Source organism: Indicator indicator, chromosome 1 (assembly GCF_027791375.1).
Source record: "Indicator indicator isolate 239-I01 chromosome 1, UM_Iind_1.1, whole genome shotgun sequence".
Lineage (NCBI taxonomy): Eukaryota > Metazoa > Chordata > Aves > Piciformes > Indicatoridae > Indicator > Indicator indicator.
This window is the reverse complement of record NC_072010.1, coordinates 119,555,182-119,568,867: the sequence shown is the minus strand read 5'-3', so window position 1 is coordinate 119,568,867 and position 13,686 is coordinate 119,555,182. Positions and strand designations below refer to the sequence as shown.

General features: G+C 42.9%; 1 protein-coding gene across 1 annotated transcript in view; it reads right to left on the bottom strand.

Annotated features, from left to right (window-relative positions):
* MAOB (monoamine oxidase B) overlaps positions 1–12,596 on the bottom strand; it is a 45,379-nt gene extending 32,783 nt beyond the window's left edge. Inside the window, exons 1-3 of the mRNA XM_054395462.1 lie at positions 12,584–12,596; positions 3,134–3,228; positions 1,477–1,614 (exon numbers count right to left, since the gene is read on the bottom strand). Coding sequence (XP_054251437.1) covers positions 1,477–1,614; positions 3,134–3,228; positions 12,584–12,596 — 246 coding nt within the window. The remainder of the gene's footprint in view (positions 1–1,476; positions 1,615–3,133; positions 3,229–12,583) is intronic.
* Between the last annotated feature and the right edge of the window lie 1,090 nt (positions 12,597–13,686).

Below are 13,686 nucleotides of genomic sequence, written 5' to 3'. Positions count from 1 at the left end.
CTACTACAATGCCTTTTGCTGCTCTGCATGCTAGTTTCCCCATCAACAAACCAGACTTAACCTCTCATGCTTCATTCAGTCGGGATAAACATTGTCACAGAAGTCCATCCTGAGAAACTTTCATCCTGGCTGAAGATACTTCTAGGACTTCTGAAAGAGACTTTGAGACACCTTGGGCAGTGCATATGAGACCTAATCTGTGCAGATGAGTCACAGTTGTACTGTCCATTAAAAAAAAAAAAAAAGAAGCTTTTTGAGAGCTTGTAACTAAGAGCTCAAACCTCAACCAAGGCAAGAGCTAGGAGGATGCCCTTAGGAGGCACACATGTAGATGTGCAAGCGAATAGTAACTGGTAGGCTGGATGAGGCTCTGGCCAGCCTGATCTAGCGTGAGGTATCCCTGCCCATGGCAGGAGGGTTGCAACTAGATGATCCTTGTGGTCCCTTCCAACCCTGACTGATTCTATGATTCTATTAGAAGGTAGAAGGGCTCTGCAGAGGGACCTTGACAGGCTGGACAGATGGGCAGAGTCCAACATGATGGCATTCAACAAATCCAAGTGCCGGGTGCTGCACTTTGGCCACAACAACCCCATGCAGAGCTACAGGCTGGGGTCAGAGTGGCTGGAGAGCAGCCAGGCAGAAAGGGACCTGGGGGTACTGGTTGACAGCAGCTGAACATGAGCCAGCAGTGTGCCCAGGTGGCCAAGAGAGCCAATGGCATCCTGGCCTGCATCAGGAATAGTGTGGCCAGCAGGAGCAGGGAGGTCATTGTACCCCTGTACACAGCACTGGTTAGGCCACACCTTGAGTACTGTGTCCAGTTCTGGGCCCCTCAGTTTAGGAAAGAATTGCTGGAGCATGTCCAGAGAAGGGCAACGAGGCTGGTGAGAGGCCTTGAGCACAAGCCCTATGAGGAGAGGCTGAGGGAGCTGGGACTGTTTAGCCTGGAGAAGAGGAGGCTCAGGGGAGACCTCATTGCTGTCTACAACTACCTGAAGGGAGGTTGTAGCCAGGAGGGGGTTGGTCTCCTCTCCCAGGCAACCAGCACCAGAACAAGAAGACACAGTCTCAAGCTGCACCAGGGGAGGTTTAGGCTGGAGGTGAGGAGAAAGTTCTTCACAGAGAGAGTGGTTGGCCATTGGAATGGGCTGCCCAGGGAGGTGGTGGAGTCACCATCCCTGGAGGTGTTCAAGAGGGGATTGGACGTGGCACTTGGTGCCATGGTTTAGATAGTCATGAGGTGTAGGGTGACAGGTTGGACTTGATGATCCTTGAGGTCTCTTCCAGCCTTCTTGATTCTATGATTCTATGATTCTATGATTCTATGAATCATTACCAGCATGCTTATTTTTCTCCAAGAAACTCAGATGATGCATACATAACCAGGTATACTCCAGTGAAGCATGGATGGAAAACAATAAGGAGATCACTACATCTTGCTGGTCTGCAGCAACATCTTTGAGAGCATCTTACCTTGACATGATGTATCAGGTGCTCAACTTCGTTCACTTTGTATGTCTCTATTCCTAACTCTTTAGATAACCGCAGGATACGATTTTGTGTTGGTCCCACATAAGCTCCTCCAAGGTCCACATATTTAACTTGTTTATTCTAGTGTGTCACACACAACAGGGAAAAAAAAAAGAACAAGAAAAAACCCACATTAAAAATATGCAAGCCTTTTTAAAATAGTACATAAGTTAAAAGAACAATCCAGGCAAATTCATCAAATGAAATACTCCCAGAGCATTTTGGACAAAATTCCTCTCCCCATGCAAAACTTCAGCTCTTTTGTAGAGTTCTGGTGTGGTGACTAATGAGAATCTCATATAAGGAGTTCATAACCAGCTTAGCTGGTCTGTTGTTACATTACAGCCTTAACAAACATTAGAGGAAAGAATCTGACAAGCAGAGAGAAGGACCATGTCAGAGACATTCCCCTCTACTCAGCTCTGGTGAGACCCCACCTGGAGTATTGCATCCAGTTCTGGAGTCCCTATTACAAGAAGGATCTGGACATGCTGGAACGTGTCCAGAGGAGGGCCACCAGGATGATCAGAGGGCTGGAGCTCCTCTCCTATGAGGACAGACTGAAAGAGTTGGGGCTGTTCAGTCTGGAGAAGAGAAGGCTCCGAGGTGACCTTATTGTGGCCTTCCAGTATCTGAAGGGGGCTACAAGAAAGCTGGGGAGGGACTTTTTAGGATATCAGGTAGTGATGGGACTAGGGGAAATGGAATAAAGCTGGAAGTGGGGAGATTCAGACTGGACGTGAGGAAGAAGTTCTTCCCCATGAGAGTGGTGAGAGCCTGGAATGGGTTGTCCAGGGAGGTGGTTGGGGCCCCATCCCTGGAGGTGTTTAAGGCCAGGCTGGATGAGGCTCTGGCCAGCCTGATCTAGTGTGAGGTGTCCCTGCCTATGGCAGGGGGGGTGGAACTGGATGATCCTTGTGGTCCCTTCCAACCCTGACTGATTCTATGATTCTATGACATAGGCACAGTTTTTGCTCCGTCAGGCATCTCACCGACAACTAGTTCAAAACAGACTGTACTAGGAAGCAGTCCAGGTAAGATTTTCTAATGAGTTTTGTGGAAGTGGTCTCCCAGATCAAGGCAGGGTAGAAGGTAAATGAGTGAAGGGAGACGTGTTGTAACACTTTAGCTCCCAGCCAACCCTGCCATTCCTCTAGCCTAGGTCAATTCTCACATGGCTCGTTACAGTTTAGCTCAAGGCTCTTCAAGGCATGGTTTGCTTTATGAGTGGGTTTTTTTTTCAGTGATTTCTACAGTGCCTCTTCCTGGGAAATAATTCTGAAACTTAGTTAATCATGTTCTCCTTCCCAGAGGAAAGAATTGACAGCTCCAGAGCCTGGAAATCATGAGGAAATATTCTGTTCTCATCATCACACCAGTCTTTCTCCACTCTTGTTGGTATAACGCAAGTGAATTTCCCACCTGATAGTGATCTAGAAATTTCCCCCCAGGGAGGTCCTCTAGCAGGAAAGATAAATAAATACATTTATGTACACTCTTCATATACTATATGTATACTATACCTATATATATATACTATATACATGTGCATATACTACCTGGGTGTGTATGTAGTATAAATGGATTTAGAGATAATTACCCTTACAGTGAAAGTTCTTCCACCAACCCTGTCATTGGCTTCTAGCAACACCACATTCAAGCCTGCCTCAGTCAGGAGTTTGGCTGCTGAGAGGCCTACAAGACAAGAAAAACAATTAAAGAACATTTCTGTATATGCACCCCATGGCTTCTGTAACTTAACATGTAAACACATTAGCTATCCACCAAGTTTTCATTAAAACACTTTGCCAGGATGGTGAGGTGGAATTAAAAAAAACCCACCAAGCACAACAATAATCATGAAATGGAACTGAAGCCAATTTATATGTGCTGAGCACCTTTTGCACCACATGCTCAGCTGGTGCATAAGGCAGCACTGTTATGATACTCATCCAGTCAGGCAGAGAACTTGGGGAGGAGACAACTTTCTGTTTTCTGACATCAGCACATCATCTTTGATAACCCTCCCCAAAAAAGAAATGAAGTTTTCCTGAAGCATGTTGCACATGACTGCTTTACAGCTCTAAGTATTTTTAAGTACATTAGCAAAGCTCCCACAGAGTCAAGTTTCTTCTCCTGAAGAAGACGACATGCTCTGACTCAGAAGACACATAATGTGCACTTGTGAGTGGCAACAAGAAAAAAAATAAGGGGGGAAAGGGGTAAGTCAACCTCCAAAAATTGTTTAATTCCTCATCCATTTTATCCATGTACTTTTATTTCCATCTTGTGATTCTTGAAGCTGAGACACCAAGAAAAGGAACGATGGCAATGCAAGAGGGAACACCTCATTTTAGTTCTGATGCCATAACTCTCCATAATAGCAGATGAAAAATTTAGCACCAAGTCCTGGAGCTAATGTATAAAGCTGCTATAGGAATGAACAGAAATGTGTATAAACTGAAGTTATTACTTTGGCCACAGGTGAGTGAATTTCTAGTGGGACGACAAGAGTTAATACTCTAGAAGGCTGCACCATCCTCTTGAATTGACAGGATGTGCTGAATTAAGTTCAGCACAGGCAAGCAAGAAGCCATGCTCATGTATCATAATTTAGCTATTGTTTTTTGGCTCTCTATCTTGTCACCTTCAGAAAGCAATCAGTTTCCTCTCTGTGTCTGAGTACATATAGTTTGAGAAGGAGTCATCCAAACAGATTGGTCCAAGCATTAGGCAGCCATGGAAGAAATAAGAAAAATTCTGGCAGGAAAAAACAGATGGTCAAAGCTAGCACAGCAGGACAAATGAAATGGTAATGAAGAAAATAGAGCAACCCTGTATAAAGATGGAATATATTAATGAGAACTACTAAAGGTGCTACAGAACATCCTGGTCATCAGCTCAGCATGGGAATAAGAGAACCCAGTTTTCAGGTTCTCAGTGCAGTGAATCTGCTGCATTACGTTGCAGATCACTTAAGCAATTTGTTTCCCCATCTGCAAAAACAAAAAAGAGACAATGGTGTAGAACTATCTATATATAAAGCATGTGACATTTTCTGAAGAAAAGCAGTAGATGTTCCTATTAAAAGTTCTGCTTTTATTTCTAGCTTCATGGGCTTATATTTATCTTGGTTTTTTTACTTAAGTGTTAGTGAGAAAACCAGTAATGACACTGATAAAGGTCTTTCCCTATTTCCTTATTGAAGAAATTATATTGTAAAACCATCTGGCTGGATTAGGGGCTGTGACTTTCCCAAAGGAAATAGTTACAAGCTGTACCAGGGGAGGTTTTGGCTAGGTATTAAATATTCCTTCACTGAAAGGGTTATCAAACATTGGAATGGTCTGCCCAGGGCAATGTTGGAGTCACCATCCCTGGGGATGTTCAAATGTGGTGTGGACCTGGAGCTTAGGGACATGTGTCAATCCTTTAGTGCTGGGTCAAGGGTTGGACTGGATGATCTTTGAGGTCTCTTCCAACCAGATATATTCTGTGATCCTGTGACTCCACTCACAAATATTTGAAGATACTGAGGAAGAAAAAAATATAGAAAAATTTCATGGCATGAAAACATAGAAAACTTTCATGGCATGAAAACATAGACCACCTCTTCAAACAATTTGCAGAAAGAGATCAGCTCCTGCAGGAAAAAGAGGCAACAAAGCTCCCAAATAAATGTATCTTACCAGTTAATTAAAAAACAAACAAACAAACCAACCCAAAAACCCCCAAACCAAACACACAACACCAAAACCACTGCTCTTCCAAAAAGACAAATGTTTCGTTAGTTAGGAGTGGATCAATAGTTTTTAATAATAATTTACAGAACGAACACATAATCTGAAGGCTGCTGTCACTGCAGGTTTCCATTGGCTCATCATGCTAACAGCTATTGCCTAATCAATTAATAACATTCACTTACCAGCACTGATTAAAGAATATGAGATCTGACTTTCTTTATTAAAATCTAATGAATAAACACTTCAGTGCAGCTGAGAAAAAAAGGCAGTTTATTCCCAAGAGCTCAAAAGACAGACAAGCTTGTGAAGGGATAGCTCTCTAGACTCAACTGAAACACAGCCAACTTGCAGTGGTCAGCTCAGATACCAACTCTTGTTTCCTTAGGCACCTCTCATCCACCCTGTTGCACCCACATAATATTTATTCCCTGCTGTTTATTTTGAGGCAAGTGCTACCCTTTTAGGATTTTTTTTTTTCACATTCACAGAAGTACGTGGTAGCAATGATAACAATTTACTTTCCTGATGCAAATACAAAAAAAACCCCACAAACCAGTGCTGAGAGGAGGATCAGGCTCATTAGCATCTGTGGTGGGTTGAAATTACCCCCCAAGATAAAACTGCCAGACCAGCTCAGATAGAACGCAAATGAAGCTAGATTTACAAGTGCACTAAAAACTAGAAATATGGAATGCAATGAATATGTACAAAATAGACAATATTTACATGTATTTACAATTTATAAACAACACAAGAATCCCCCCTGGACAAAACCAGGGGGCTACTAATAGCTTCCCCCTCCCTGCTCTCTTCACCCATCCTACACAATGTAAAAGAGAGAGAGAAGAGCAGAGAGTAGCTTGGTAGTACTTAGCCACAACAAGAACACAGCCAAGGTCAGCAACAGTTAAGCAAAAGCTACCAGCTAGAATCAGCTAGAGAGGAAGACAAAAAGAGAAAGTTTACACAACTAATTTTATGTTAGGTATCAGACCAATAGGATTATTTAGACCTTATCATTATTTTTCTTTTGCATCCAATGGTAATTTATTTACATGCTACCACTGTTCTTCTCAATCTGTGGACAATTTTTCTAGGCATCAGTCTAAAACTGCCACACCATCTCACTGTCCCATGCCCTTCCTGCAGGATATCAGATCTCTGCAGCTGGTGGAAAGTGTTCTCAGGGCTTGGATTTATAGCAGCAGTTGCAGTCTACAGGGTTCCTAACCTAAGCACCACCTGACCACTTCAGGGTCTGGTAGTCCACCTTCTCTCACCTACATGACAGCTCTGTTCTGGTCCAAAGTTTGCTGGAGAAATTATACAGTTAAGTGCTGACAAAGACAGGGAACACAGCCAGTATCTCCCTCATCACAAACATGTAACTGGGGAAAAAAGTGGAATAAGTGAAGACAGAAGCTCAGTGAAGGACCAGGATAGGTCTCACAGCAGATGCAGCACAGGACAGGGCAAGACTGCTGCCATAGACAACACATCACCAGTGCAACGCTGACAGGCCAGAGCATTGCTGCTTTTGGTATCTCACACAGTATTGTCACAATATTGCCTCACCTCTCTGTATCTATGCCCTGGAGCTGAAGCCAAGACTACAAAGGGGCTCTTGAACTGTTACTATAGTATTAGAGAACTGGATGCTCCAAACCAAAGTCAAGGATAGATAAGGAACTAGGAATAGCAACAAAAACATATTAAAATGAATAATAGTACATGAATATTGGGGCATGAGGTTGAGGCTTGCTTTTCATAAACTAAAAACTGCTTCAGGAAGTTCCTACAAACCACAATCTCTTTACTGGGAAAGAGTCAGAGTGGCTTCCTTGTGCTTAATACTCTAGATGTGGCAAACAGAGCATGAGTGAAGCCAGAGAAACAAAGCCTGGAAATAAATCAATCATACATGATGCAAGATCTCCCCTTGAGTAGTTTAACCCTTTACAAGTTTCACATTTCAGCACTGTCTCTGCCTTACATCTCATTCCCTTGCACATCACTTCTAACAAAAGGCAGATCTTTAATATTACCCCCATTCCTCACAAGTGAGGCAAGTAGCTACTTTCAAATGCAAAGTTCATTCCAAAACAGAACTGATGCTGCTAATTACTCTCATTTTGTGCACACCCACTGTCATCTTCCCCTTCTCCCCAGGAACATTTCAATAGAATCAGATCTGAACTGCAATATAAGGGCTCAATCACTTTTGCCACTACTTCAAAGACAATAATTGAGTCCTGTCTCCATTGTAGGTCAGCTTTCTTCAAGGGGTAACAGAGTGACAGCTACATATATATATATATATATATATATATATATATGTGTATATATATATATATATATATATACATGGCAGAAAAGATATGGTTAAGCAGCCTCACAGTTCTGCTCAGAGAACTGATAGGCAGATAATTAATGCACACTAACAAAGAAGCAAGGACATTAGGTCTTATTTGAAGCCCTAGACTGAAAATACCAATGTGCTTAGAGGATGTTTAAGCAGGCAAGCCTTCATCCGTTACCACAGCAACCCAACCACAGCCACTCAGATACTGGTAAGAGATTGCTTCCCCCAGAAATTTCTAATGCAAGTTCAAGCCATGAAAATCTTTTCTCCAATGTGCAGCACTCCGCTCTCACACAGATCACACTCCAATGTAAAAATCACAATAATTACTTCATCTTCAAATCCAACTTTCTTCTTTCCCATTTGATATCTCTATACCTCTTACACATCCTAAATTGCACCACTTGATTATGAAGAGCTTCATTATACCCTCACTTTCTAACATTAACAACTGTCTTATGTTAAGACAAAAAATAATTTCTTTCCCTTCCTTCCTTCCTTCCTTCCTTCCTCCCTCCCTCCCTTCCTTCCTTCCTTCCTTCCTTCCTTCCTCCCTCCCTCCCTCCCTCCCTCCCTTCTTTTTTGTATTTCTGTGCTAAGGCAGAATCCAAACTCCCATTTGGACTGATCATAGAATCATAGAATTGTCATGGCTGGAAGGGACCTCAGGGATCATCTAGTTCATAGTAAATGTTCATAATAAATCTTCATGATAAATGTGACAAGAGTCACATTTTTCGTCTGACTACAACAAAGCCTCAAAATTAAACACATCTGACTAAAAAAAAACTATTTTAAAGCACATTTTGGCAAAACTGACTGAAATTCTATAGCACCAGTCTCAGTCTGCCTGGAATCAGTAAATCTACTGAAATACTCTTCCAACCTTAGCATTTCCACAAAAATTTCACTAGAGAGGACATGAATGGTAGTGGCACCTCTGACATGTCTCTAAATGATACTTGTTCCATTTAGTTACTTTTTTCATAGGATACTTCTGTCATGCTCTGGATGGCTACATAACCAAGGCACAACAGCAAGATCATCAGCAAGATCTTTCTCCCTCGAGGTACATTCAATACCCTTGCAATGTATAAAGGACAGGGCAGGTAAATTCACAGACTCATCACAGACTGCATTGGGTTGGAAGGGAATCTCAAAGGTTATCTTGCCCAACCCTCCTGCAGGGAGCAGGGACACCTCCAACTAGATCAGGGTAACCATTAAGTCGGATCTTGAATGTCTTCAGGGACACCTCCAACTAGATCAGGGTAACCATTAAGTCTGATCTTGAATGTCTTCAGGGACACCTCCAACTAGATCAGGGTAACCATTAAGTCTGATCTTGAATGTCTTCAGGGACACCTCCAACTAGATCAGGGTAACCATTAAGTCTGATCTTGAATGTCTTCAGGGACAGGACCTCAACCACATCCCTGGGCAACTTTTTCCAGTATTTTACCACTCTCATTGTAAAGAACTTCCTCCTTATATCCAACCTAAATCTACCCTGCTCCAGTTTCAAACCATTGCCCTTTGTCCTATCACTAAAAGTCCTTCCCCAGCCTTCCTGAAGGTGCCTTTCAGATACTGAAATGTAGCCATAAGTTCTCCCTGGAGCCTTCTCTTCTCCAGGCTGAAAAGTCCCACTTCTTTAATTCTGTCTTCAAAGGAAAGGTGCCCTCTGATCATCTTTGTAGCCCTCCTCTGGACCTGTTCCAGGAGGTCCATGTGTTGGGAGCCCCAGAGCTGGTCACAGTACTCCAGGTAAGTTCTCACCAGAGCTGAGTAGAGTGGCAGAATCACCTCTCTCAAGGGGTATGTTTTATAAAATTGTAAATAAAGTTTAATTCTGCAGACATTCTTGCAGGTTCTGATGTACTTGCTCTGTATCATTTTCCACTTTAACTTGTTCCTCCATATTTATTATCTCTCTTCTAAGAGCATAAGATGTACTTATAAAAACTGACTATGAATCCTAAACTTTAATTCCTGTAGGAAGCAAAGATTCTCTAAGCCACTGGTTTTCATTTAACAGCTTCCAAGATGGTTGTAAGAAAAATTGTTTACTTTATATACTTAATTTCTTCCTCAAAAAAAAAAAATAGTTAATTTGAGCAAGAAGAAAGGCTGCCATCATACTTGCATGGTACTTACTTGGCAGTCTTACTGCAGAACTTCAACCTTTCACCCCTGTATTTCCTCAGACTCATGACATTTGATGATGTTTCCCTCTCCTCTCCATTATTTATTTATTTATTTTAACACCAAAAATATGTTTACAAAGCACTGCCCAGAGGAGTTGTAACATCTATAACAGAAGCTGAACACTTGAGCTCTGCATATGAACATTGGCTGTATGTGTAGATGAGAAACATCCAACACTTGAAGCAGGAAAGGAGCTGATTTCTATTTTTGCTGTGCCTCCACAACTTGGATGTATGTGTGAGCAAGGTCTGTGCTGGCTCAGTTAACTGCTGACAAGCTTCTCCTTTTACATCACGTGTTTCAGCAGGGGCTAACACTTTTTTTCCAGTGTATTTACAGGTCCACCAGCTGCACTGTAAGTCATCTCCAAGCAACCAGCTGAAAGCTCAAGCATGTCTGCATGAGAAGTGCCTGCTGTAACATACTTTGGAAATAAAGCCAAGACTGATGAGTTTCTTAAGGACTATTTCCTTGCTCTCTAACTTATTTGGCCACACCTAAATCACTCTCTGCAGAGATGTCAGGTAGCAGATACTCCTTTACCCAAGGCAGAGCAGCCCACAGCACGAGAGTCTGAGCCTCAGTACTTTGATGGGGCTCAGGGAGGCAAATGAGCACAGCACAAAGCCGAGGGAGGTGATTATCCCTTTCTACTCAGCTCTGGTGAGACCCCACCTGGAGTACTGTATCCAGTTCTGGAGCCCCTATTACAAGAGGGGTATGGACGTGCTGGAACGTGTCCAAAGAAGGGCCACCAGGATGATCAGAGGGCTGGAGCACCTCTCCTATGAGGACAGACTGAAAGAGTTGGGGCTGTTCAGTCTGGAGAAGAGAAGGCTCCAAGGTGACCTTATTATGGCCTTCCAGTATCTGAAGGGGGTTACAAGAAAGCTGGGGAGGGACTTTTTTAGGATATCAGGTAGTGATAGGACTAGGGGGAATGGAACAAAGCTGGAAGTGGGGAGAATCAGGCTGGACATGAGGAAATTCTTCCCCATGAGAGTGGTGAGAGCCTGGAATGGGTTGCCCAGGGAGGTGGTTGAGCCCCGTCCCTGGAGGTGTTTAAGGCCAGGCTGGATGAGGCTCTGGCCAGCCTGATCTAGTGTGAGGTGTCCCTGCCCATGGCAGGGGGGTTGGAACTGGATGATCCTTGAGGTCCCTTCCAACCCTGATTCTATGATTGCATGATATGTTACAAAATGCATCTTGGAAATAGCACAATACTTAACCTGCAGAACAAGTACAGTCCTCTGCCCTAGGGTTAATGAAGAAGTTACAAGATGTTTCACAAGACTAATAGCAAGAAAAGGAAACATACCATAATTTATTAGATATATAAACAAAAGAAAATTGAGTTCAATGTCATTAGGGTAAATGAACTCCAGATTTTTTTTTAACATAAGTATTCAAAATTGTTAGTCAGATCACCTTTGTCCACGGTCATTTAACATCTTGAAGCTGTCATTTTAGGCATCTCCAAGATTTGCATTCTTCTTGATCTTGAGCCCAAGTATCATTTTGACCAGAGAGGTCAGAAATTTAATTTCTTTTCATAATGAAACCAATGTAGCTCACAAAAATCATGCAAGCTGAAGAAGCTGAAATATTATGAAAAAAAGCAGCACATCTGTCAAAACCTACAAAAAGTAATAGAAGCTGCTGTGGAATCACATGAAAAACACAACTGCCATCACTATCAGATGTCTTCATACAGCAACCCTTATCTTCCATCTCTGATGCTCAGAAATACATACAAAGAGCATACAGCAGTATCTGAAGGGGCCTACAAGAAAGCTGGGGAAGGACTTTTTAGGCTATCAGGTAGTGATAGGACTAGGGGGAATGGAATAAAGCTGGAAGTGGGGAGATTCAGGCTGGACATGAGGAAGAAGTTCTTCCCCATGAAAGTGGTGAGAGCTTGGAATGGGTTGTCCAGGGAGGTGGTTGAGGCCCCATCCCTGGAGGTGTTTAAGGCCAGGCTGGATGAGGCTCTGGCCAGCCTGATCTAGTGTGAGGTGTCCCTGCCCATGGCAGGGGGGTTGGAACTGGATGATCCTTGTGGTCCCTTCCAACCCTGACTGATTCTATGATTCTATGAAATTACTTTGGCTGCACTGTACCCAGCAAGACAAAATCCATGTGCCTTAAAACAGCAGAATAACTTCTGAGGAGAACCTTTGTTAGTGGTCAACACAGTAGCAGGGTTTGACTGAGGGCAACAGGAAGAAATAAAGAGGAATATGCTCCAAGTAATTGATGTAAATTGTAGGGGTAGCTGAAAAAAACTGCTTCGACCAGCAATACCCTCTGGGTGAGTTCCTAGCATCTCAAACTTAGATCAGTTAAAGGAAGAATCCTGTTTGCTGTTGCTTAGATGTAATAGCTTTAAAATTAACATAAAAGCCCTCCTTCTTTATACTCAGGTATCTGTGACTTCCTTTCAAGAGATGTCCCCAAAACACCCTGTCAGGGCAGTGCCGTTAGTGTAACGACCGCTGCGCTACTGAGGAGACAGAGGGCAAACCCAGAGGAAAGACATCTTCTGATCCACAGCTGAGCAGCCATTTTGCACCAGTGGGTTTTCTCCTTCAAGTCTTCCACGGTTTCTTTATTGCATTACTGTGTTAGAAACTGCAATTTAATAGTGCTGGTCCTGTTTGTGTGGACTGCTCTAATGAACACAATCCGATTACTGCTCTGCCACTGAGAGATTGAACCTGGCACTAGGCACCTTTACCTCTGTCACTCATGATTAGCCAGCTGAAGTGTTTTAACTGAAATAATGGCTTGAGACAATGATGCCTATAAGGCATTATAGGTCTGGATTGTAAGCAAAGTGAAAAAACAAAACAACAACCACAAAAAATTAAAGCTAATGTGACACAGGTTCAGGGTCTGCGTGAGTTAAGGTGGTAAGAGGCAGTTTTTTGGTAGCTCTCCTCATATTATGGAAAGATCAAGGGATTTTGCTCATGTGAAGAATAGTATCCCTTTACAAATTCAAGGGGCATGCTCAGAATTGTAATGGGAGCACTAAACAGAGACAGCTAAGAGCACACTGCCTTCAAACTCAGTTCACATCAGACTGGCAGACTGCTATCGAAAATGGTAAGCATGAACAAGTCAGTTTTCCTGCTTCATTGCATTCTCAGTCCTCTGCAAGGCAAGGTACACAGCATCCAGATTTCTCCAAGAGTTGTCCAGATGACAATGCTTCTGAAAAGCAAAGGGCTTTTCAGAGGTAAAGGGAGAGAGGAAGGAAGGGAGAGAGGAAGGAAGGGAGAGAGGAAGGAAGGGAGAGAGGAAGGAAGGGAGAGAGGAAGGAAGGGAGAGAGGAAGGAAGGGAGAGAGGAAGGGAGGGAGAAAGGAAGGGAGGGAGAGAGGAAGGGAAGGAGAGAGGAAGGGAGGGAGAGAGGAAGGGAGGGAGAGAGGAAGGGAGCGAGAGAGAGGAAGGGAGAGAGAGAGGAAGTGAGAGAGAGAGGAAGGGAGAGAGAGAGAGGAAGGGAGAAAGGAAGAGGGAAAGGAAGAGAGAAAGGAAGAGAGAAAGGAAGAAAGAAAGGAATGGAGGATACAGAAATTATGGTTCATAAACAAAAAACAAGGTAGAGTTGGGCCTCTGTAAATTGTTCCTCTTGGTTATTCTCAGTGCCTTGCCTTCACGTGTTGAACAGTACAGTAAAAGGTAGCAAAGCAACTCTTCTTTCAAGTGTTTTGACCATGGGGGAGATACTCTCTCTTCCCAAGCTGTATCATTGTGCAGCAATGAATTTCATTAAAATGAATATCACTCTCCTATAACATTAGGGAACTTAAACAATAATAAAATAATAAATTTAATTT